Source organism: Leptodactylus fuscus, chromosome 3 (genome assembly GCF_031893055.1).
Source record: "Leptodactylus fuscus isolate aLepFus1 chromosome 3, aLepFus1.hap2, whole genome shotgun sequence".
In the NCBI taxonomy this organism is placed as follows: Eukaryota; Metazoa; Chordata; class Amphibia; order Anura; family Leptodactylidae; genus Leptodactylus; species Leptodactylus fuscus.
This window is the reverse complement of record NC_134267.1, coordinates 136,780,647-136,807,029: the sequence shown is the minus strand read 5'-3', so window position 1 is coordinate 136,807,029 and position 26,383 is coordinate 136,780,647. Positions and strand designations below refer to the sequence as shown.

At 41.8% G+C, this 26,383-nt stretch overlaps 1 protein-coding gene across 1 annotated transcript in view; it reads left to right on the top strand.

The window, feature by feature from the left end:
• Positions 1-26,383, top strand: part of LRRC1 (leucine rich repeat containing 1) — a 130,302-nt gene that overhangs the window by 80,081 nt on the left and 23,838 nt on the right. The window contains exons 5-8 of the mRNA XM_075268384.1: positions 8,625-8,681; positions 9,595-9,658; positions 20,429-20,503; positions 24,158-24,302. Of these exons, the coding sequence (XP_075124485.1) occupies positions 8,625-8,681; positions 9,595-9,658; positions 20,429-20,503; positions 24,158-24,302 (341 nt within the window). The remainder of the gene's footprint in view (positions 1-8,624; positions 8,682-9,594; positions 9,659-20,428; positions 20,504-24,157; positions 24,303-26,383) is intronic.

Here is a 26,383-nt window from a genome sequence, read left to right as displayed (position 1 = left end):
AGAGCATAAAACGCTCATCGGCGCTCACAGCCGGACCCAGTCTGACAGGTTTCCGTCTTCTGCCGGCAGAAGACTGAAAGCTGAATATGGACATCGAACGCTGGTGTGAACCTCACATTAGCCAACTACTACCATGATGCATTGCTATACACTCGGATCCCCCTTCTCACGGGTCAGGGGGAAAAGGGGAATATGGGCCACCTTCCGTTTCTGGAAACTGGGAAACAGAATGTCACTGGAAAATCAGAAACTGTGATTGGGGCAGTCACATAACCGACCTAGGAATATGAGTAAATACATTTTCTTTTCTTTTTTTTTTTTTGGGGGGTGGGGGGAGTAAATTAGAAGTTGGGGCTTAGCTTAGTGCCAAATTTTTAGTTTATCCCCTTTAATAAATAAAATTGTGATTTTAAAAAAGTGCATTAAGTATTCACTCAAGTTATATTTGACTGATACTGAAATTTTGCTTGATAATCTGAAAAATGTAAGTTTGGCATAAAAGCAAAAACAAGACACCTTCTCTCTATGCCAGCTCACTGAATTTTTTAGATTCTTTAACCCTAAAAAAATGAGATTAAACTTGAGAATCACATATATATATATATATATATATATATATATATATATATATATATATATACAGTCCTATGAAAAAGTTTGGGCACCCCTATTAATCTTAATCATTTTTAGTTCTAAATATTTTGGTGTTTGCAGCAGCCATTTCAGTTTGATATATCTAATAACTGATGGACACAGTAATATTTCAGGATTGAAATGAGGTTTATTGTACTAACAGAAAATGTGCAATATGCATTAAACCAAAATTTGACTGGTGCAAAAGTATGGGCACCTCAACAGAAAAGTGGCATTAATATTTAGTAGATCCTCCTTTTGCAAAGATAACAGCCTCTAGTCGCTTCCTGTAGCTTTTAATCAGTTCCTGGATCCTGGATGAAGGTATTTTGGACCATTCCTCTTTACAAAACAATTCAAGTTCAGTTAAGTTTGATGGTGGCCGACCATGGACAGCCCGCTTCAGATCATCCCACAGATGTTCAATGATATTCAGGTCTGGGGACTGGGATGGCCATTCCAGAACATTGTAATTGTTCCTCTGCATGAATTCCTGAGTCGATTTGGAGCGGTGTTTTGGATCATTGTCTTGCTGAAATATCCATCCCCGGGGTAACTTCAACTTCGTCACTGATTCTTGAACATTATTCTGAAGAATCTGCTGATACTGAGTGGAATCCATGCGACCCTCAACTTTAACAAGATTCCCGGTGCCGGCATTGGCCACACAGCCCCAAAGCATGATGGAACCTCCACCAAATTTTACAGTGGGTAGCATGTGTTTTTCTTGTAATGCTGTTTTCTTTGGACGCCATGCATAATGCCTTTTTGTATGACCAAACAACTCAATCTTTGTTTCATCAGTCCACAGGAACTTCTTCCAAAATGAAGCTGGCTTGTCCAAATGTGCTTCTGCATACCTCAGGCGACTCTGTTTGTGGTGTGCTTGCAGAAATGGCTTCTTTCTCATCACTCTCCCATACAGCTTCTCCTTGTGCAAAGTGCGCTGTATTTTTGACCGATACACAGTGACACCATCTGCAGCAAGATGATGCTGCAGCTCTTTGGAGGTGGTCTGTGGATTGTCCTTGACTGTTCTCACCATTCTTCTTCTCTGCCTTTCTGATATTTTTCTTGGCCTGCCACTTCTGGGCTTAACAAGAACTGTCCCTGTGGTCTTCCATTTCCTCACTATGTTCCTCACAGTGGAAACTGACAGGTTAAATCTCTGAGACAACTTTTTGTATCCTTCCCCTGAACAACTATGTTGAACAATCTTTGTTTTCAGATCATTTGAGAGTGGGCTGTCTATGCTCGGCGACCATCAAACTTAACTGAACTTGAATTGTTTTGTAAAGAGGAATGGTCCAAAATACCTTCATCCAGGATCCAGGAACTGATTAAAAGCTACAGGAAGCGACTAGAGGCTGTTATCTTTGCAAAAGGAGGATCTACTAAATATTAATGTCACTTTTCTGTTGAGGTGCCCATACTTTTGCATCGGTCAGATTTTGGTTTAATGCATATTGCACATTTTCTGTTCAATCCTGAAATATTACTGTGTCCATCAGTTATTAGATATATCAAACTGAAATGGCTACTGCAAACACCAAAATATTTAGAACTAAAAATGATTAAGATTAATAGGGGTGCCCAAACTTTTTCATAGGACTGTATATATATATATATATATATATATATATATATATATATATATATATATACATACATACATACATACATACATACATACATACATACATACATACATACACATACACTCACCGGCCACTTTATTAGGTACACCATGCTAGTAACGGGTTGGACCCCCTTTTGCCTTCAGAACTGCCTCAATTCTTCGTGGCATAGATTCAACAAGGTGCTGGAAGCATTCCTCAGAGATTTTGGTCCATATTGACATGATGGCATCACACAGTTGCCGCAGGTTTGTTGGCTGCACATCCATGATGCTAATCTCCCGTTCCACCACATCCCAAAGATGCTCTATTGGATTGAGATCTGGTGACTGTGGAGGCCATTGGAGTACAGTGAACTCATTGTCATGTTCAAGAAACCAGTCTGAGATGATTCCAGCTTTATGACATGGCGCATTATCCTGCTGAAAGTAGCCATCAGATGTTGGGTACATTGTGGTCATAAAGGGATGGACATGGTCAGCAACAATACTCAGGTAGGCTTTGGTGTTGCAACGATGCTCAATTGGTACCAAGGGGCCCAAAGAGTGCCAAGAAAATATTCCCCACACCATGACACCACCGCCACCAGCCTGAACCGTTGATACAAGGCAGGATGGATCCATGCTTTCATGTTGTTGACGCCAAATTCTGACCCTACCATCCGAATGTCGCAGCAGAAATCGAGACTCATCAGACCAGGCAACGTTTTTCCAATCTTCAATTGTCCAATTTCGATGAGCTTGTGCAAATTGTAGCCTCAGTTTCCTGTTCTTAGCTGAAAGGAGTGGCACCCGGTGTGGTCTTCTGCTGCTGTAGCCCATCTGCCTCAAAGTTCGACGTACTGTGCGTTCAGAGATGCTCTTCTGGCTACCTTGGTTGTAACGGGTGGCTATTTGAGTCACTGTTGCCTTTCTATCAGCTCGAACCAGTCTGGCCATTCTCCTCTGACCTCTGGCATCAACAACGCATTTCCGCCCACAAAACTGCCGCTCACTGGATGTTTTTTCTTTTTCGGACCATTCTCTGTAAACCCTAGAGATGGTTGTGCGTGAAAATCCCAGTAAATCAGCAGTTTCTGAAATACTCAGACCGGCCCTTCGGGCACCAACAACCATGCCACGTTCTAAGGCACTCAAATCATCTTTCTTCCCCATACTGATGCTCGGTTTGAACTGCAGGAGATTGTCTTGACCATGTCTACATGCCTAAATGCACTGAGTTGCCGCCATGTGATTGGCTGATTAGAAATTAAGTGTTAACGAGCAGTTGGACAGGTGTACCTAATAAAGTGGCCGGTGAGTGTGTGTGTGTGTGTGTGTATATGTATATGTATATATATATATATATATATATATATATATACCGTATCTCTCTCTCTCTCTCTCTCTCTCTCTCTCTCTTTCTCTCTTTCTCTCTTTCTCTCTTTCTCTCTTTCTCTCTTTCTCTCTTTCTCTCTCTTTCTCTCTTTCTCTCTTTCTCTCTTTCTCTCTTTCTCTCTTTCTCTCTTTCTCTCTTTCTCTCTTTCTCTCTTTCTCTCTTTCTCTCTTTCTCTCTTTCTCTTTTATTTTGGGCCATAGCTTCCAGCCCTAGTTAACCTAATATCTATGGCACCTTAAGTTAGGGTGGTCATTTAACTCCACCCTTAGGCCCTGTTCACATGGTGGAATATTAAGAGGAATTTGAGGTGGACATCTGGTGGGTACTGGTTGTAAAGGGTATATAGGTATGAATTAGCCCTTAAGTAAATGGCTGCCATGGGAGCCTTCCTCCACTGTGTGAAATAGGAAACTAGGCATACTAAACCCCACCCTCATTATTGAAGCTCCACCCCTTCAGGCGTCTGCCAATTGAAAATGTACGGAATGGGAATAAAGCATCTGTGCTTTTCAAGACATCTGTACTTTTTTGTGTTTCGTTTAGAATGCGAAAAATACCGGAGATTGCTAAAAACTGTGAGCTGTTTACTTTTATTAACCACTGGTAGAATACCCCCGGCTTCGCTCACGGAAAATATGTTAAATTATTGGTTATGCTAGCTAAGGTAAAATTTTCAGTGTCACACTCAAATTGACATTTTGAGAGCGCTACAGTAAATTTTGTTTCCATTTAAAATTTTTGTTATTTTGGCATTTTACTAATTTGTCGTAACATTGATGTGAACAACTTTTTTTTTTTTTTTTCAACATTTTTATTGATTTTATATATTCAATACATATTATGTATTATGAACTATTACAATTATTTTTTGAACAATTTTTTTTATCAAAAATTAAAATTTATGCACCTTACACAAGCATATAAAACAGTTACACAAGGGGTATAACTACTGGGGTAGCAGCTGGCACAGGGCCTGGGACATTAGGGGGCCCGGCAACAACCACTACCGCTGCGTTTTAAATTTTTTTTTTTTTTAAATAGGCCGTTACTGGCTGGAGTTACTCCAGACGGTAACAGGTCCTATTTGCTTACTGATCCTGGCAGCGGCCAGGATCGGTAAGTGACACCGCGGGCCGCACAAACGGTATTCTACTCGAGGGTCTGAAAAGACGCCCAGGTATAATGACCAGAGGCCCAGGAGAGGTAAGAGAACATAAAAAAACTGTGCTACTTACCTCTCCGGGCAGACTTGGGGCCTATTTGTGTGACGTCCCTGACTTCACATGACCGGGGCCTACGTCCTTTGCGTTGCGACGCATGCCCCCGGGTCACGTGATGTTCTGGACATCATTGAAGATGGCCGCCATCAGTAGGAAGTACAGCGAAGCAAGGGATAGGTAAGGGGTATAATACTGTGTGCAGGGGCCACTATGGGGTATAATAGTGTGCGCAGGAATTCGGGTGAGCAGGTCATGGTCTTCAGCATCGGGAAGGGGGGGGGCATGTAAAAAGTTCGCCACAGGGCCCCATCTTTCCTATTTACACCCAATTAACAACATAGTGCAACCCTTCCCCCCTCCCTCCAATGTAATTTATAAGTAGTTCATGGACAAAAGAGTAAAATTGATTTCCAGTTACACAACTATGTATTGTAGAGCTTCAGTGATGAAAGCTCCCTGGTATAATCAGCAATAATGACAATCTTGCTATGAGGCAGTTTTCGCCTGACCAATATTGCTGCTCATTAAGGCTGCTTGCACACTACTGTAACACTACAGTCTCTGGGCCGTGGATTCTACATCTCCATATACTTCTGTGGAACCTGCAAAATTCACAGCTTTATGCACAAAGAAGTCTATGGAACCGCCAAATCCATGGCCCGTAGGCTTGTGAAAAATACTGCAGTGTGCAAGCAGCCACTAAAGATACCAGACATGTTTTGTCAGCGCACGCATGCGTGTACATGTGTGTGAGATCCATGTGTATGTATGCGTGTGTGTATGGTCCGTGTATATGTATGTATGTATGCATGTGTGTGTGTGCATGCGTGTGATCCATGTGTATGTATGCGTGTGTGCATGCACGTGTGTGGTTCGTGTATATGTAGGCGTGTATGTGCGTGTGTGATCTATGTGTTTGTGTGCATAGAGCATGTGTCCATGCGTGCGGTAGTTGTGTGAGTACGGATGTGCTCTGTTCGTCCATGTGTGTAGTGTGCATCCATCTGAGTGTGTTTGTGTGTGTGGTGTACATGTGGTATTTGTGGAGTGGTGTTTGTGTTGTGTGTGTCTAGAGTGTTCTGGTGTGTTGTGGTATTTGTGTGGTGTTGTGCTTGTGATTTGGTGTATGTGTGCTGTGTGATGTTCATATGGTGTGTTTGAAATGTTTGTGTGTTATGTGCCCTTCAGCAGCGACTCTTTGGTGCCATCACTATAATCCGCCCCTGTCAGTCACGACTGTTGTTTTTCCCTCAGCACTTTCGCTTTCACTTTTACCCATTATATGTATAGGACTTAACTTTGGGGGCCCCAATCTCATGACGGGTGAACGCTAGCGAGATGTAATCCGTGCAGTATTCTGCTCCTGTGCATGGAGAGGGGGGCATGCCAGATTTCACCCAAATCGGGTGAGAACTGTGGATTTGTATAGAGCGGACTACTACTGATTTTTAGTTACAGTGCCTACAAGTAGTATTCAACCCCCTGCAGATTTAGCAGGTTTGATAAGATGCAAATAAGTTAGAGCCTTCAAACTTCAAACAAGAGCAGGATTTATTAACAGATGCATAAATCTTACAAAACAAAAAGTTATTTTGCTCCGTTAAATTTTAATAAATTTTAAACATAAGTGTGGGTCAATTATTATTCAACCCCTAGGTTTACTATTTTGTGGAATAACCCTTGTTTGCAATTACAGCTAATAATCATCTTTTATAAGACCTGATCAGGCCAGCACAGGTCTCTGGAGTTATCTTGGCCCACTCCTCCATGCAGATCTTCTCCAAGTTATCTAGGTTCTTTGGGTGTCTCATGTGGACTTTAATCTTGAGCTCCTTCCACAAGTTTTCAATTGGGTTAAGGTCAGGAGACTGACTAGGCCACTGCAACACCTTGATTTTTTCCCTCTTGAACCAGGCCTTGGTTTTCTTGGCTGTGTGCTTTGGGTCGTTGTCTTGTTGGAAGATGAAATGACGACCCATCTTAAGATCCTTGATGGAGGAGCGGAGGTTCTTGGCCAAAATCTCCAGGTAGACCGTGCTATCCATCTTCCCATGGATGCGGACCAGATGGCCAGGCCCCTTGGCTGAGAAGCAGCCCCACAGCATGATGCTGCCACCACCATGCTTGACTGTAGGGATGGTATTCTTGGGGTCGTATGCAATGCCATCCAGTCCCCAAACGTCACGTGTGTGGTTGGCACCAAAGATCTCAATCTTGGTCTCATCAGACCAGAGAACCTTGAACCAGTCTGTCTCAGAGTCCTCCAAGTGATCATGAGCAAACTGTAGACGAGCCTTGACATGACGCTTTGAAAGTAAAGGTACCTTACGGGATTGTCTGGAATGGAGACCATTGCGGTGGAGTACGTTACTTATGGTATTGACTGAAACCAATGTCCCCACTGCCATGAGATCTTCCCGGAGCTCCTTCCTTGTTGTCCTTGGGTTAGCCTTGACTCTTCGGACAAGCCTGGCCTTGGCACGGGAGGAAACTTTCAAAGGCTGTCCAGGCCGTGGAAGACTAACAGTAGTTCCATAAGCCTTCCACTTCCGGATGATGCTCCCAACAGTGGAGACAGGTAGGCCCAACTCCTTGGAAAGGGTTTTGTACCCCTTGCCAGCCTTGTGACCCTCCATGATCTTGTCTCTGATGGCCTTGGAATGTTCCTTTGTCTTTCCCATGTTGACCATGTATGAGTGTTGTTCACAAGTTTGGGGAGGGTCTTAAATAGTCAGAAAAGGCTGGAAAAAGAGATAATTAATCCAAACATGTGAAGCTCATTGTTCTTTGTGCCTGAACTACTTCTTAATACTTTAGGGGAACCAAACAGAATTCTGGTGGTTTGAGGGGTTGAATAATAAATGACCCTCTGAATAAACTTTTCACAATTTAAAAAAAAAAATTAAACAAAGAAATAACATTCTTTTTTGCTGCAGTGCATTTCACACTTCCAGGCTGATCTACAGTCCAAATGTCACAATGCCAAGTTACTTCCGAATGTGTAAACCTGCTAAATCTGCAGGGGGTTGAATACTACTTGTAGGCACTGTATCTATATATAGAGGTGTAGGTTTGCTTGTTTAAAGGGATCCTATCATTCAATCACAATTTTTTCTCATTAACACGTCAGAATAGCCTTAAGAAAGGCTATTCTTCTCCTACCTTTTGTTGTCTTCTCCGGGCCGCCATTCGCTTGAATATCAGTTTTTTTGTCTGTATGTAAATGAGTTCTCTCATAGCACTGGGGGCGGGTCCCAGTGCTCAAACTGCACTGAGGGCGTCCCAATGCTGCCAGAGAACTCTCAGCACCGCCTCCATCATCTTCTGGAACGAGATCTTCACCGTGTCTTCTTCCGGCGGTGGCTTGTAACTTCTAGCCCTCGGGCCTAGGGCTAGCCGACTGCGCATGCCCGCCGGCCACAAGAAGATGGCCACTTCCAATACAGTGCTGTTTGAGTGCTGGGGCCCGATCCCAGTGCTACGAGAGAACTCCTTTACATACTGACAAAAAACGGATTTTCAAGCGGACGGCGGCGCGAAGAAGACAACGAAAGGTAGGGGAAGAATAGCCTTTCTTAAGGCTATTCCGACGTGTTAATGAAGAAAAAATTGTGATTGAATGATAGGATCCCTTTCAATTTCGGTAATTTATGTTTCACTTGTGTAATATTTTTATTAATTTGTCGGTGTGTGGTTTCTTTACATTAATTTTGGCATCATTTTTTGTGTTATTACACTTGTGTTTCTTATTTTTCAGCCTATCGAACCTCGTGTCCTTAGAGTTGAGAGAAAATTTGTTGACCTATTTACCAGAGTAAGTTAATGGCTTGGAACTGCTGGGGGAGGTCTATGGCTATTGTTTCTAGTTATTTGACGCCATTGATTAAACCAGACTTATTTCCACATATACTGATGAAGTCGTTACAGGTTTTGTCTCATGCTTGATAAGCTTTAGAATATTAATTGTGAATATTGCACATGAAATAATTGCGGAGCTGCCACACTAAAATGATTAATGACTTTAGAAGCGCTCCTGTTCATTACAATTATGCTAACACTGCCGGAGATCTCATTTAAGCACCATGTTCATACCGTGCCATGTTTAAGTCCGATTTAGTCATTTACTTTAAACAGCATAAATAATGAGAAAATCGGAGGGTGCACTGTCTCAGCCTGGAACATACAGGGCTTAAACGAATTAGTCCATCAAGAGCGGAGTCCCACCGAGTGTTCAATGAAACTAATCGTAGTACTAGTTGAAGTCATTTCATATGTCTTGAAGTGTTATGCCCTGGCTGTTTCTGACCATGAATGTTTATTACTAACTGGTGTTAATGTCTTTTAAGTGTTCTTGTTGTTTAGCATCTTGTAATAGATTTTTTTTTTCCTGTCCACATAAATGAGTTTATTATAGCAGGCTTAAATATGCTACAATAACAACTAAAACCTTTGTAACAGACTAACGCAGCCGTGCAACTAAATGGCCGTTGATCTGTATGCATGCGGGAAAGGGCAACCTTCCTATAAACCCTCAGTATTTTTATGTATTTGGAGCTTATAAAAGAAGAGTTATGTTGCATCTGTAACACAATGTAGTTTATGAGCCCTTGGATAGATCACTTTACTTTGCCAGATACGCAGTAACCCAGTGTTCTGTTTTGTACTGACCTTCTGTTCTCTCTTTCCTTCTCTTTTTTTTTTTTTTTTTGTAATATATACATTGGCAGGTCTCTTTCACAGCTTCACAGACTAGAAGAGCTTGATTTGGGAAACAACGAAATCTATAACTTGGTAAGAGATTGGTGTACAATATCTTTTTATTAAATGTATAATATATATATATATATATATATATATATATTAAAATATATATATCTCCCTATATTATAAAAATGAATTTCTGTCTGTCTGTCTGTCTGTCTGTCTGTCTGTCTGTCTGTCTGTCTGTCTGTCTGTCTGTCTGTGCTTTAATGCGAACCAAACGACTGGACCGATCTTCACCAAATTTGGTACAGAGATACTTCAGGTATCCGGGAAGGTTTAAGACGAGACTCCAACTTGCTCGGACGTACCGTTGCTGAGATACAGCATTTCAAACACAGTGCCCCCCCCCCCCCCTTAGCCAATACAAACCTGCAAGACTTTCACTCATATTCCAACTGCAATACACATGGTCACTCCACATGCACAATACAACTCTGATATCCAAGCTGAGATACACGCATCAGAGGATTAGATACACAGATCAGCAAACAGTATCACACTCCAGAAGATTAGATACACGCGTCTGCACACAGTCCCACAAACCAGAGGATTAAATACGCACTTCTGCACACAGTTCCACACACTGAAGGATTTGATACGTGCGTCTGCACACAGTTCCACATGCCGAAGGATTAGATACACGCGTCTGCACAAAGTACCACACCCCGGGGGATTGGATACATGCGTCTGCACACAGTACCACATGCCAAAGGATTGGATACACGCATCTGCACACAGTTCCACGCACCAGAGCATAAGATTTGCACGTCTGCACACAGTACCACATGTCGTCGGATTAGATACGCGCGTCTACACACAGTTCCACACTCCAGAGGATTAGATACGAGCGTCTGCAGACAGTTGTACACGCCATAGGATTAGATACACATGTCTACACACAGTTCCACACACCAGAGCATAAGATATGCACATCTGCACACAGTACCACATGCCGCAGGATTAGATATGTGTGTCTACACACAGTTCCCCACGCCGTAGGATTAGATACGCGCCTCTTCACACAATACCACACAGGGGAGGATTAGATACGTGTGTCTGCACACAGTACCACACTTTGGAGGATTAGATACATGCCTCTGCACACAGTACCACAAGTCAGAGAATTAGATGTGCGTCTCAGCACACAGTACCACACGGGGGAGGATTAGATACGCTCATCTGCACATAGTACCACATGCCAGAGGGTTAGATACGCGCATCTGCACACAGTACCACACAGGAGAGGATTAGATACGTACATCTGCACACAGTACCACATGCCAGAGGATTAGATACACACATCTGCACACAGTACCACACGCCATAGGATTAGATACGCGCGTTTGCACACAGTACCACATGCCGTAGGATTAGATACGCGCGTCTACACACAGTTCCACACGCGATAGGATTAGATACACGCCTCTTCACACAATACCACACAGGGGAGGATTAGATACGTGTGCCTGAATACAGTACCACACTTTGGAGGATTAGATACATGCCTCTGCACACAGTACCACAAGCCAGAGAATTAGATACGCGTCTCAGCACACAGTACCACACAGGAGGATTAGATACGTGCGTCTGCACACAGTACCCCACGCCAGAGGATTAGATATACGCATCTGCACACAGTAACACATGCCGTAGGATTAGATACGTGCGTCTATACACAGTTCCACATGCCGCAGGATTAGATACAGGCGTCTACACACAGTTCCACACTCCAGAGGATTAGATACGCGCGTCTGCACACAGTTGTACACGCCATAGGATTAGATACACGCGTCTTCACACAGTACCACATGCAGTAGGATTATGCACTTGCGTCTACACACAGTTCCACACGCCGAAGGATTAGATACGCACCTCTTCACACAATACCACACAGGGAAAGATTAGATACGTGTGTGTGCACACAGTACCACACTTTGGAGGATGAGATACATGCCTCTGCACACAGTACCACAAGCCAGAGAATTAGATACGCGTCTCAGCACACAGTACCACATGTGGGAGGATTAGATACGCGCGTCTACACACAGTACCACATGCCATAGGATTATATACGCGCGTCTGCACACAGTACCACATGCTGGGGGATTGGATACATGCGTCTACACACAGTTCCACACACTGTAGGATTAGATACGCACCTCTTCACACAATACCACACAGGGGAGGATTAGATACACGTGTCTTCACACAGTTGTACACGCCATAGGATTAGATACACGCGTCTTCACACAGTACCACATGCAGTAGGATTAGATACGCGCGTCTACACACAGTTCCACACGCCAAAGGATTAGATACGCGCCTCTTCACAAAATACCACACAGGGGAGGATTAGATATGTGTGTGTGCACACAGTACCACACTTTGGAGGATTAGATACATGCCTCTGCACACAGTACCACAAGCCAGAGAATTAGATACGCGTCTCAGCACACAGTATCACACGGGGGAGGATTAGATACACTCATCTACACACAGTACCACATGCCATAGGATTATATACGCACGTCTGCACACAGTACCACATGCCGGGGGATTGGATACATGCTTCTACACACAGTTCCACACACTGTAGGATTAGATACGCACCTCTTCACATAATACCACACAGGGGAGGATTAGATACAGGTGTCTTCACACAGTTGTACACGCCATAGGATTAGATACACGCGTCTGCACACAGTACCACACGCCGTAGGATTAGATACGCGTGTCTACACACAGTACCACATGGGGGAGGATTAGATATGCGCGTCTGCACACAGTACCACATGCCGTAGAATTAGATACGCGCGTCTACACACAGTTCCACACTCCAGAGGATTAGATATGCGCGTCTGCACACAGTTGCACACGCCATAGGATTAGATACACACGTCTGCACAGAGTACCACATGCCGTAGGATTAGATACACACGTCTACACACAGTTCCACACTCCAGAGGATTAGATATGCGCGTCTGCACACAGTTGTACACGCCATAGAATTAGATACACGCGTCTGCACACAGTACCACATGCAGTAGGATTAGATACGTGACTCTTCACACAGTACCACACAGGGGAGGATTAGATACGTGTGTGCACACAGTATCACACTTTGGAGGATTAGATACATGCCTCTGCACACAGTACCACAAGCCAGAGAATTAGATACGCGTCTCAGCACACAGTATCACACGGGGGAGGATTAGATACGCGCCTCTTCACACAATACCACACAGGGGAGGATTAGATACAGGCCTCTGCATACAGTACCACATGCCAGAGAATTAGATACGCGTCTCAGCACACAGTTCCACATGGGGGAGGATTAGATACGCGCATCTGTACACAGTACCACACGCCAGAGTCATTAGATACGCGCGTCTGCACACAATTTCACTTACTGGAGGATTAGATACGCGCCTCTTCACACAATATCACATGGGGAGGATTAGATATGTGCATCTGCACAAAGTACCACACCAACAAGAATTAGACACTTGCATCTAAACACAGTACTACACGGGGAAGGATTAGATACAGCTTTACTCCAGGTATCCATAACAACTGATCACAGGTTTTTCACTGACATCCAAAATGAGATACACATAATCACATGACGCTTATGGACACACACACACAAACCACATACAAAATACACCAGTGCAAAATTGGACAATTCTTATGGGGCCAGTACACAAACATAAAATGTAATATACCCGTGCGAAGCCGGGTCCTCCCTCTAGTGTATATATATATATATATATATATATATATATATATATATATATATATATATATATATATATATATATATATATATACACACACACACACACAGAGTCTTGATGTGGTATAAAAGATAATTCATGTTTTATGGTGTTTCTAAGCAGCAGTGGCAAGCAACTTTTTTTTTTTTTTTAAGACACGATTAAAAAAATATTCAAAGATCGGGTACTCTGTGTGCCATGCAATAATAAGGTTATCAACTCCTACCTAAAAGTTATTTAACGGGACTTGCGACTCTTAATTCCAAGCATAGATTATGTCAGTATTACTACTGTGTAGGAGACTACTGATATCAGCAATGTTCCTTTTTACCTTGGAAATGCATTTGTCATGTTTAAGCAGTTTTGTCAACTTGAGTGAACTCTTCATGGTGTAAAAAGGCAAGGAGTTGCTTATATACTGAACATTGATGCTTGAAAAGATGAAGTTAGCATTTGTATAAAAGTCTGTCAATGACTCAGGAAAATAATTTCCTTCCATCCGTTGCTATCTGTATTTGCTTATAGCGTCTTCAGTTTGCTTACTGATGAATGCTATAGAAGAGTAACCGTTCTTGTGCTCTATTTTCTGTGCAGTTTCATATATTTCTATATGCAGTTCTTTCTAAGTTGCCACTTCTTAAACAGTATGGGTAGAGATGATTCACTGGCTCAGTCAAGTGTCCAGCTTCTATAGTCTGGAGCTGGCTGTGATTTCAGTCCAGGAGAAAATTTAATTTACAGCACGCTAACTTTTCTTGTAAACTGCATGTTCTTACAAAGTCACAGACTAGACCTTGTGAACCTAGCACTGAATCTGTGTTTATCTGAGTACTAAACAACCTGCTCATGGCAAGAGACAGGAGCAATTACATCCCCCTTAGGCAACCTTCACACGGAGTATACGCTGGCTGATTCTGAACGTGTAAACGTTCCGAATCATCAGCGTTTAAAACAGATCCCATTGCTTTCTATGGGAGCCGGCATACTTGCGCTCCCCATAGGAATGAATGGGCTGCTTTTTTCCAAAAAACTAGAACCTGCTAGTTGACAAATGGCACCACAGTACCAGATGCTGAATAGTGGTGGTTATGGTGATATGCAATTATGCTAATATTGAAGTAATAGTAGCAGCACAACAGCATCTACTGCATAACAGTGGTTCCAGTGAACTGCAGTGTTACTCCTGTTACTTGAATAGTAGTGGAGATACATTCCCCACCTGTCATGGACAGTGACTTAATATTCATGAAACAACAGATGAAATAAAAATGTGTACTATTAGGTTTAATGCAAAGGGTTGAACAAAAATATCCTCTCAAATGTTTAGGGATGGCAATCATTTTTCTACATAGGCTCCTCATTTCATAGGCTCAAAAGAAATTGGACAAATTAACATTATTAAAAATGAACATTTTATTTATAATACTTTGTAGAGAATTGGCAGACAATGATTGCCTGAAGTCTGGACCCCATGGACCTGCCAAATGCTGGATTTCCTCCTTTGTAATACTTTGCCAGGCCTTTACTCCAACTGTCTTCACTTGTTGATTGTGGGTCTTTATGCCTTAAGTTTGTTTTAACCCCTTTACAACATCTGCTGTAATAGTACGGTGAAGGTTGGGTATTTAAATATAGCGGCCACTCAGGATCTGAGCAGCTGCCATAGCCTCCGGGTCTTTGCTTTATTACACAGCCCCTGATCAGTCCCACCATTTGCACCTAGAGTGAAATCTGGGGCCAGCGTCCTGCTGCTGTGACAATAGGGAGCGTACTGAATGCTCCCAGGCTTGTCTGGCATGCATTTGTATGACAGGTTGCTCTTTTGCCCAACCATCACACTGCCTCCACCATATTTTACAGAGTATGTGGCGTGCTTTGCATCATGAGCTGTTTCAAGCCTTCTCTGTACTTTCTTCTTCTAATAATTTGGTACTCAGATGAGTGCCAATTCAGTGCTATGTTTTTGTGTAAAATCGGACCAGAAAGTCATAGATGCAGTTTCCCTGAAAGTCTTATTATTGGGGGCGCCTGTTTCAAGAAAGCCTGAGATCCATCTTCCTATACACTCATGGACTGGTCCAAACCTGTGTAATTGTAAATACATACTGTACAATAACTGGACTGAAATAACAAAAAAAATCCAGACTATAGAGCCAGACATTTGACTATACCAGTGAATCATGTCTACGTTGAATGATCCTGTTACGCAAACAGGTAATTTACCTCTAAACTTGGCACAGGCATGTCCTCAGACTGCTAACGTACCACGTTTGCTATTTCTCCATAAACCCCACTGTCATAAACTGAATTCAAAATCTCAGGGTTGTAAATAAAGAAATTATTAATATTGTTGTTATTATTATTAACCTCTTCCAGACCACCCATAGACTATATATGTCTGGGCGGTCCCTCTCTTGTTCAGCAAGTACGTACTGGTACGTCATTCCAGTTTTCAGTAGTTGCATGAGATTGTGCAGCTGCTGAAACAGGGAGCCAGCTGTGACTACACCCGGAGCACCCCTAGAGAATGCAGGGACGATTTATTAACATCCCTGCCTTCCTGATCACGGTTTACACAGTGAGCGCTGTATATACAGCGCCAACATAATGTCACTTCCCTCTGACCCTGGCGTTCACATGATCTGCCTGGATCAGAATCTGTAAGAGCTTCTTGGTCCTACAGGAACAAGATCAGCTCTATAGGCTGTAATCCTCCTGCAACTTGGATTCCAGTTATTGGGCTCCAGCTCCAGTTATTGCTAAAATCAGCCTCCCTTATCAAAAAATAAAAAAAAATAAATAAATAAATTTGAATGTCCCCAAAAGTCTGTTATGACCATATGAGGACACAATCTTTAAAAAAAAAAAAAAAAGTCAATAAAATTCTAGCTTCACCCCCCAATGACACCATAAAAAGTAAAAATTACTATAACAGAGAGGAAAAACTATTTTAAAAAAATTATTAGTAGCACTTTGTGCTATTAAGTAAAAAGAAAAAATGAAAAGTGAAAGACACGTTTTCCCTCCTCTTTTGTTTTTATTTTCCCAGATATAAAAAATAAAAACATGAAAAAATAAAAGCCTAAAAATAAAGCCCTATGTGTAACTGAGAGAATACGCAGAAATTTGTTTAACGCAAATGATAAAAATGTTATAGCCCTCAAAGCTGCACATGCCAAAGACCCGAAAAAGTGTCTGCTCCTGGACAAGAAATTGGCCTGGTACAGAAGTGGTTAAAGGAGTTCTCCAGGGAATTCGTCAACAGTTCCATTCTTCAGGGTTCTTTATGCACCAAACCTAGTGATTCTAGTTTGGTTTTGACCCTGGGGCACGCGATTAGAACCAGTTCCCATCCCCTGAGTTGCTCCACTTTTTCCCCATGTTCACAAATTATTTTACTATGTGGGCTGATTCTACTACAGGCTACTAGTCCCTCTTGTGGAGGGAGGAGGTGAAGCAATTCATAGGCCAGCAGTTAGTTCTGATCATGTGATTACTGGTCACGTTCACTCAAAACCACTAGGTTGAAGAACCTCGAAGCAAGCAAGTGTTGACACGATCCCTGGAGAACTCCTTTAAATATGAATAATTGTGCTATATCTAATAGCATTATAACATTTTGGATTATATCATAATTTTTCAAGGGGAGGGCCTACAGCAACCACCTACCGTATCTGCCCTTGGAATATCATGACTGGAGCAGGAATTGCAGACTCTTCCAGGAAACTGGGAAGCAGTGAAACAGATCAAAATGTAGTCTAAATCTGGTTCAGTGTTACTTTTATGTGAAATTAGCTTTAGGCTGGGGCCCCACGTGGCATAAACACTGCAGTTTGCCCACGGTGGAAACACTGCAGAAAAAATTTGTGTTTTTACAGTTCCGGAAAAGTGGATGGGATTCTAGAAGATCCCACTCCCACATTGTAGGAAAATGCACGCAGCAGACACACTGAAATATCTAAAACTTCTGCAGGCTTTCTGTGAAAATTGCTGCGGGAAAAATTGTGATGCATTGGTGCCACTGTTTTTCCCCGCAGTCCTTTTTTTTGCTGGGACTTAGTCTGAGGCCCCACAGAGCAGAAACGCAGCTTCTTTGGTCGCAGATTTTGTACCATTTTTTTGAGCCAAAGCCAAAAATGGCTACAAAGGGAATGGAGAATATATGTTAAGTTCTTATACTTCTCCCTTCTGCTCAAACCACTCCTGGATTTGACTAAAAAACAAACAAAAAAAACCCGCAACAAAATCTGCAACAAAAGAAGCTGCGTTTCCGCTCTGTGGTCCTTAGCCTTAAAGAGGTAAAATAATGCAAAACATCCTGGAAGATATATTGCATTCTTTATATTGTGCTTCAGTATTTCTATCTCTTATTAAAAGGCAGTATTTTGTCATGTGGTTTGTAATTATTCGCTCTTTTACTTTTTCTACTTCCTTTGCAATGACTGCATCACAGGTTTTTAAGTATCACATGTTACATTTGCTTAAAACACCCTGAGTCATAAAGGAGGAGAGTTGTTGTTTTTACAGCTTGGTGTTGGCACACCCTAGGCTAGTTTCGTATAATAGTTCTCCACTATTGTACGGATGTGGGTTTAATTACTATTCTGCTAATGAGACATATGGGAGTATCCTCTGTGTGTTTATATACATTACTACTTATCTGGTATTTGTAGAATAGCCCGATGTAAAGGTAAATATCGGGGTGTGTTCATTGTATCAGTGGCTTTGGATTATAATGTGTGTATAAATATGTATACTTATAGCAAAGATGAGTCTGCTTGTATACAGGGGAATTCCAACAAATGTGGAATATTTTTCTTATATCTATGTTTTATCATTCCTCTGTTGTTCTTTTCACATATTTCTCATTCAATTGTGAGGCCTTAATCCAGGGGTGGGCAATTCATTTTCCCATGAGGCCACTTGAGAAATTGAAACGGTTCTAAAGGGCTATACACGCCACTGCAAATTTAGCTCCATCCACTTCTACGTGGACTCTGCCCATTCTCACTAGCCTATCCTAGTGAGCTAAAGGACCTGTGATGTCATCACAGGTCTATTAGAGGACGTTCCAACCAGTTAGAGGGTCGGATGTGGCCCGCAGGCTGTATGCTATCCTGGTCTGCCTTAAAGACAGAAATTATATTTGTCAAAAATGGCACGGTCATGTGATTAACAGTCGATTTTCATTATTCCCTGTCCATATGTTCCTTTTGATAGCCAAGTGTCACCCGTTTTGCATCTGTTTATAATAGATTGTCTTTAAAAAAGAAAATAATAATAATAATAATAATATTGGTCTGTCTTTTTTGACGTGATGTGTTTTTACCAGATGTAAGTCGGACATCCAATCTATTTTACATCCGTTAAAATAACGGTTCCCTTGATTTCTATTGGATGTGTGTCCATCAAAAAATGGGGCGTCTGTAGACAGTGCAATTTTGTTGGTGCTAGTCTGACTGTGTAGGGATGTATCTACAGTTATTGTTTTATTTAGCAAGAAATCCATGATGAAATCAGAGGTAAATTTGTCACAAATTTGTACATCAGCACTTTTACTTGTGTTTGTAGCCTTATGGAGTCCTCATTCTAGAAACTGTATAACTCCCTTAGCCTTAAAGAGGACCTTTCATGTCCCCCTGCACGTGCAGTTTTATATACCACTAGAAAGCTGACAGTGCACTGAATTCAGCACACTGTCTGCTTTTCCATTATGTGCCCCTGGGCAGGATATATTGGTGCCGTTACCAATCTCTACCCTCCATCAGAAGGGTGTTTCTGACAGTCTAGCTGGGCTGTGAGGAACGACCTCCTCTGACAGTACTGGTCCATAGCGCTGTACAGTCAGAGGGGGAATGACGCTGAGCTCTGAGGACTGTACCCCAAACGGAATACTGAACACAGATGGGAACCAGGTTTCACATAACCTCTAGAAAGATAAGTTACAGCAGCATATCTTACAGTGACTCTATGCCGGTGGCTCTCAATTTGTGATATGCATGCCCATGGGGGGTACATCCAGCTATCTACAGGGGCAGGCGCTACTGTGAGAGCCTTCCTGTCCCAAATGGTAGTTTGTGGGGTTTGTGATGCACAAACTAAAATTATACTCTGGGTTATCTTCATACCTTCACAGTATGGTTAGAGGAGACCCTGGGGAAGTAAATGAACATAACAAAGAGTTGCTTACCTCCCCTGGGCTCCATCACTGCTTTCTGTGCTCTTCCGGCATACAGAAATGACGTCAAGGACTGCTGAGGCCTGTGATAAGCCTTCAGGGGTCATGTAGGTTACATGACGCTATGACACAGTGCGTCGTCATGCTACGTGGCCCATGTGACCTCTGAGGCTGAAGTCCACTCTAGAGGCTGGAAGAGCGCAGGGGAGGAGTAGGTAATACTGTTAGGTTTCTGGGACACTATGCTGTCTGGAAGGGCTACCATTGCCCTATGGGGATTATTTTACATGTGGAGCCCTTTTTTTTTTTTTTTTTTTTTTTTTAATTAAATGTGGAACACTGAAGTTTGATGGCCATTATACTACATGTGGGGGTACTGAAAGAACCATTATACTACATGTGGAGCACTGAGAGGGCCATTAGATAATTGTTAACAAAGGTTCCAAATGAGGCCTTATTTTATTAACATTTATAAGTGACTACGTTAGATGTTTTCAGCTGGGACGTCTTGTCCTTAAGGGGTACTTCGCTTGAAGAGGCTGATGATCACTGCTCTATACAATGTGGGTAGCCTCTTGATTATGTTAGCTTTCTTGTTAAATTTAATTTATTTTAGATCTGTGTCATACAGTTGGAAGTTCAGGACTACTGAATGTATCATCGCTATTTCATAGTCATTTGTTTAGATACTGAACTCTTAAATGTCACAACTTATTGTGGAGTCATTTATGGATTATTTATTTGCTTCAAAACCATTTCCTGACATTCTACTCAATGTACTAACCAGTAACACATGATAGATTTTTCACAAACTAAAGCTAACAATTTTGTTTGGGATTGCAGCCAGAATCCATTGGATCATTGCAGAGACTTAGGGACCTTTGGCTGGATGGAAATCAACTGGCAGAACTGCCTCCGGTATGTCTGATTTTATTGCTCGTCATCATACAAAGAATGTTGTATTGTAAGGAGTGAACTCTACCTGTTGCTCAATACCACACATGAGATCATCTGAGATTCTTCATTTATAATACATTTTTCTGATAAGCTAGTTTTCATGTCCCTGCTTTGCTTTATGGAGGTGTACCGTAGTATCCAAAATAAATTTACTTTATAGAAAATTGGTATTACAAATCTTCAGATGTAAATGGAAACTTCCGACACAGTTTGTGTATGTAAAGTTGCTGTCCAGTGTCCCTATGCTTTGGTGTATTCAGGTCAATCATGGAGGTGAGAGACCCTTGTTCCTGCAATTGATGGGGGTATCAGCAGTCAGACCCCATGAGCAGATGGTTACCCATGTCCTGTTAATAGGGTATAAATTCCCCGAATGGAAACCTAATCCGCTTAAAATGCGGTTACCTGCAGACCCTGTAGACTGTAATGGGGTCCGCCCGGTTTCCACCCAAAAAGGGCGAAAAAAGGGGAGAGTAAAAGCACTTTTTTAAATGAGTTGGTGTGAACCCAACCTTATTTATGTAATGTCGAGTATTGTTAAGTGTGAACATGGCCAAGTAGATTTTGAACGAAAAGGGTTTCACATTTTTACCTACAGTAAATTAAATTAAAAGGGCAGTCTCACAAATATCCTTTACCACCCTCAGTATAGTTAATAAATACATGATTGAACCCTAGAATGGGGATTCATAAATGTCCACTGCTCAGGGGTAACACGGTGGCTCAGTGTTTAGCATTGTAGCCTTGCAACGCTGGGGTCCTGGATTCGAATCCCACCAGGAACATCATCTGTAAGGAGTTTGTATGTTCTCCCCGTGTTTGCATGGATTTCCTCCCATTCTAGAAAGACATACTAATAGGAAAAAAAAAAAGTACATTGTGATCCCTAAATGGGGCTCACAATCTACCGTATTTTCCGGACTATAAGGCGCACATAAAATACTAGAATTTTCTCAGAAATTGCAAGTGCGCCTTATAGTCAGGTGCGCCTTATATATGGATCTGTCCTACCTCTAATGGAAGATGCAGAAACTCAATTTGAAGCTGTCTCTTCCCCAATACAACTGGTTGGGTCCCGGTCATGCTGTGGCTGGTCTCTCCGCCGCGCCGAAGTGACCGCTCCGTGACTGCTGCACTCTGTGGCGTGATGTTAGGACAGCGTCCGGCCATGTTGGCTGCTGGTCACGCCCCCTCGCTGCCTTACGTGTTCTTCACAGCAGTCTGTTGTGTCCCCGCCTAGTTTCTGTCTCACACTGGAGAGCTGGGAGCGCATCATCCCCTGGAGCTGCTGATGCTTCTGTCCCCTGTGTCACCCTATATGGTGCGCCTTATAGTCCGGTGCGCCTTATAGTCCAGTGCGCCTTATATATGAACCTAGATGCCTTAGCAGGCATTTTTTTACAGGTGCGCCTTATAGTCCGGTGCGCCTTATAGTCCGAAAAATACGGTACATTTGAAAAAAAAAAAAAAAAAGCCCACTGCTCCATTCATTTCTGTGGGTCTGATGTTTTTTTGTGTTTGGAGCCCAATGTTAAATGTACGTGGAATAATATTTGGAAACAAGTTAGGTATTTCTCTGCTTATTCTGCTATTGATGAATATATGTATATTCATCACTGCTTTACACAAGGGTTTGTGTGTGATTGGGATCTAGTAAAATTGTTTACGTAGTTAATGCTTTCAGCTCTGAAGCTCTTACTGCTTGAGCTCCATTACTCTAGCATGTCCACTACACTGTGCACAGATCCTTCTACCTCTGGCAGAGAACAGCTGATCAGAAACCCACCAAAGCCTGGAAACCTCTTTGAGGAATAATTTTTATGATTAATTCTTTAATACAATAGTCTCGGAATAAATTCTCTTTACTAGACTTAGCCTGGTGTTAACTTTCTGACATTTCAGTCTAATTACTGTATCGGCATAACCTTTGTTTAGACGTTGTCCTTCAACTTGACCTTTCACACTGGCAATGTTCTTTCACATACACAGGGGAATACAAATTGATAAACACGCAGCTCTTTGTATTCTGACAGCTTGAACTAGGAAATGTTAGCTTGCGGAAACAAATATAGGTTAATTGAGATCACTGTTGTGCTGCATGCTTTCTGTGCTTTCTTTATATTTTTGCCTTCGCTACAGCAAATCTCTTCTGATTTAGCAAATATATATATTTGTTGCCAAGGGAAATTGACAGTAGAAGGCTGGAAGATAATTTGGGTCTATGAATTGTAGAACAGTTCTGCTATAGTGACGGACCCCCACTTTTATCATGTTTTAGTCATATAAGTGAAAGGATACATTTATTGATATTTACACTGTTAAATGGGATTGGATTCATAATCTAAAATTTTTCAGGCCTGGTCTTACACACACTGTTTTCTGATCAGTCATACTGATCTTACAGATCTTGAAAGTGATGCGAGTCGGTCACACATATATTGTGTAAGAATGGGTCCAATAGTCCTTTTCCTCTTCCTTATTCCTCATCTATTCTTAAAAAACAAAACAAAAAAAAAACACACAAATAATACATCCTAGATCTGAATGAATGAAATATTCTCATTAAATATACAAAGTTATATGTGATGACAACAAAATCACACAAAAATCATCAATAGAAATCAAATTTATTAACCAATGGAGGCCTGGATTTGGAGTCACCCCCAAAATTAAAGTGGAAAAACACACTACAGGCTGATCCAACTTTGATGTAATGTCCTTAAAACATGTCAAAATGAGGCTCAGTAGCGTGTGTGGCCTCCACGTGCCTGTATTACCTCCCTACAACGCCTGGGCATGCTCCTGATGAGGTTGCAGATGGTCTCCTGAGGGATCTCCTCCCAGACCTGGACATCTGCCAACTCCTGGACAGTCTGTGGTGCAACGTGACGTTGGTGGATGGAGCGAGACATGATGTCCCAGAAGTGCTCAATCGGATTCAGGTCTGGGGAACGGATGGGCTAGTCCATAGCTTCAATGCCTTCATCTTTCAGGAGCTGCTGACACACTCCAGCCACATGAGGTCTGGCATTGTCCTGCATTAGGAGGAACCCAGGGCCAACTGCACCAGCTTATGGTCTTACAAGGGGTCTGAGGATCTCGTCTCAGTACCTAATGGCAGTCAGGCTACCTCTGGTGAGCACATGAAGGGCTGTGAGGCCTCACACCATTACTGACCCACTGCCAAACTGGTCATGCTGAAGGATGTTGCAGATAGCAGATCACTCTGCACGGCGTCTCCAATGCCTCTTTCTGCAATTATAATGCTGTTTTTCCTCCAAACCATCTTCACTCCTAATCTGCTCGAATCGCAACTCTTATCTATTTATTTGTTATTTTTATTTCTGAATATGAAGATTTGTCCCTCCACATTTTGTATCAGACCTAGTATCAGATTTGTTTAGAGCAAAAACTATCCTTGTATCCCTGATTAAGTCTAAGGAGCCCGCAGTAGCATGTTCTCTGTGAAATCTTATTAAAAGAGATCTGATAAAGCAATTCTGTCTTGTTTCTTTCTTTAGATGTTTATCAACTTTTCATGTTTTACCTCCCTGATGAGACTTGATGTAACATTTCTTGTTTTGACTTGTTTGTATTCTATTTTACATGGTGCAGGAAATAGGAAGCCTTAAAAACTTGCTGTGTCTGGATGTATCGGAAAACAAACTGGAAAGACTTCCTGAAGAGATCAGCGGATTAACTTCACTGACTGATCTACTTGTGTCTCAGAATTTAATTGAGGTTTTACCTGATGGCATTGGTAAGGCAGAACTATATGTAGTGTTATAATAGGATTGGCATGTAGCACTAGCCAGTCTAATGTAATCGTTAAAAACTTTCAGATGCCATAACCAGGTTTAACAGCAGGGCATAGAATGTGGGTGTCACAGAAACACTCATAGGGACATATACTTCCTTGTTGTATGTATGTCTTCTGCAGCATACTCTTAATAACGTATTGGGCATAATGCAGGCTAATACTAAAGAACATCCAGTTAATGTATACGCTACTATTCAGTGGGTGTCCCGTTGTTTTTCACTAGTAAGAGGCAGTTAAAGGGGACATTCACAAATTTGGCAAACTCTGGGCATACTCGCCTATCCCGGAGCTTCAAAGTCCTCCACTGCAGTCAATTTTGTTATGCTTGGCACTTTGGTCCACGTGACCGCTTAGGCCAATAGACTGGTAATTTCACTCACATATGTCACAGGCCCCTTTCCAGTGATCACTTTGGCTGCTGATTCAGCGGTCTGACCGCTGAGGTCATGTGAGGTGCAAGGTTTTTGAGGAACAAGGCACAGCACATAAAAGAACTGACTGCGCCAGCGGACGCTAGAGTGTTGAGGGCAGAATAGTGTTTTTTTTTGTTTTTTGTTTTTTTTTTGTGGGGGGGGGGGGGGGTGTCTTTGTTATATCTGCTCTGGGCCCCTCTAGAGTTTTTCAGTTTCCTGGACAACATTATACACATTACAATGGTAGGTAGGTTAGAGAGAGGACAAGATGGAGTGATGGGTGGAGAATTGGATTGTAGTGGGGAGATTAAAACAATTGCTAAGAGATCAATTTGTTACAACTGAACAGTATATATACAATGTGGCCATAAAACTTCAAGAATGCACATTTCTAGAAATCAAGATGTGAACTTGGATGGCAAGATAAAGTGTATATTCATAAATGTCAGAATCTTAGCAGGCAAACTAGCGTAGCTTGAGGCCTTGGTCTCAAACACATTGATGTGTTCCACAGTCCCATAGTTGGTGTGGCTGAGACGTGGCTAGATTGGGCTATTAACATTCAGGGTTTTACACACTCACGAAGACAGTGGTAAAAAGAAAGGAGGTGGAGTGAGTATGTGTATCAGAAGTGAGTGTGAAAGAGGCAAATATGGGTGAATCCTATGAGGAGATGGAACCTTTGTGGGTAGAATTACGTAAGGATGTAACCACTGACAAAATACTTTTTGGCGTAATCTATAGACCCCCAACGTAACGGAGGGACATTTGTGTAAGCAAATTATAAATAATTGTACAGGTGGGTACAGTGTCTTGATGACCACTTGAAGGCATATGTTTTAAGTTTTCAACCATAAAAACTACGTAACTATGATATGTTTTTTTTTTATTTGCTTGAATTCCTCATTAGATAATTTTGGAGCAGCTTTTCTCCTAAGCCTTCATTGTATTGCCCCACTGATCCTCCAGGATCTATATGAATCAATTGACCACTGGGCATCTCCTTTCTCCAAAGGAATAGTCTGATACTGTCATTGGTCATACCCACATCTTGCAAAACTTAATTGTCAATTTATTCAGAAGTTTCTTGTAGGAATAGCAGGAACAAGACAATTCACAATTCTTAGAAAAGTTGCTTCTGAATGGTTAGATTATGAAGAGCTAAAATCTTTACTAAAGCATTGAGGAGAGCTGTCAGGTCCTCTTTTAAGTGCCTGGGCATCTGGTCATACTCGTCCTACTTTCTCGTCTACTTTTTGTTATGATAGCAGTATTGCTTAAAGACTTGAGCTTGGTGTATTATAATTTGGTCACACGTTTAATTATGCCATGAATATGGAAAATATTTTACACTTGTGAAACAAAATGCCATGTCTGGATGAACATAGGTGTTGGCAGGCTGTTTCATATTTGTCAAAATACTGTGGGCTTAGAAGCAGCTGCGATTGGAACTGATGGCTTTATAATGCTATATGTAATTATGGCAGACATAGAGCAGCATTTAAAAATAATTTATTGCCGATTTGTTTATTAAAAACAGAGGTATATCACATTTTCTACTCTATTTTTGGATTGTAACTTTATTTTTTTATTTTCTGTATATGATAT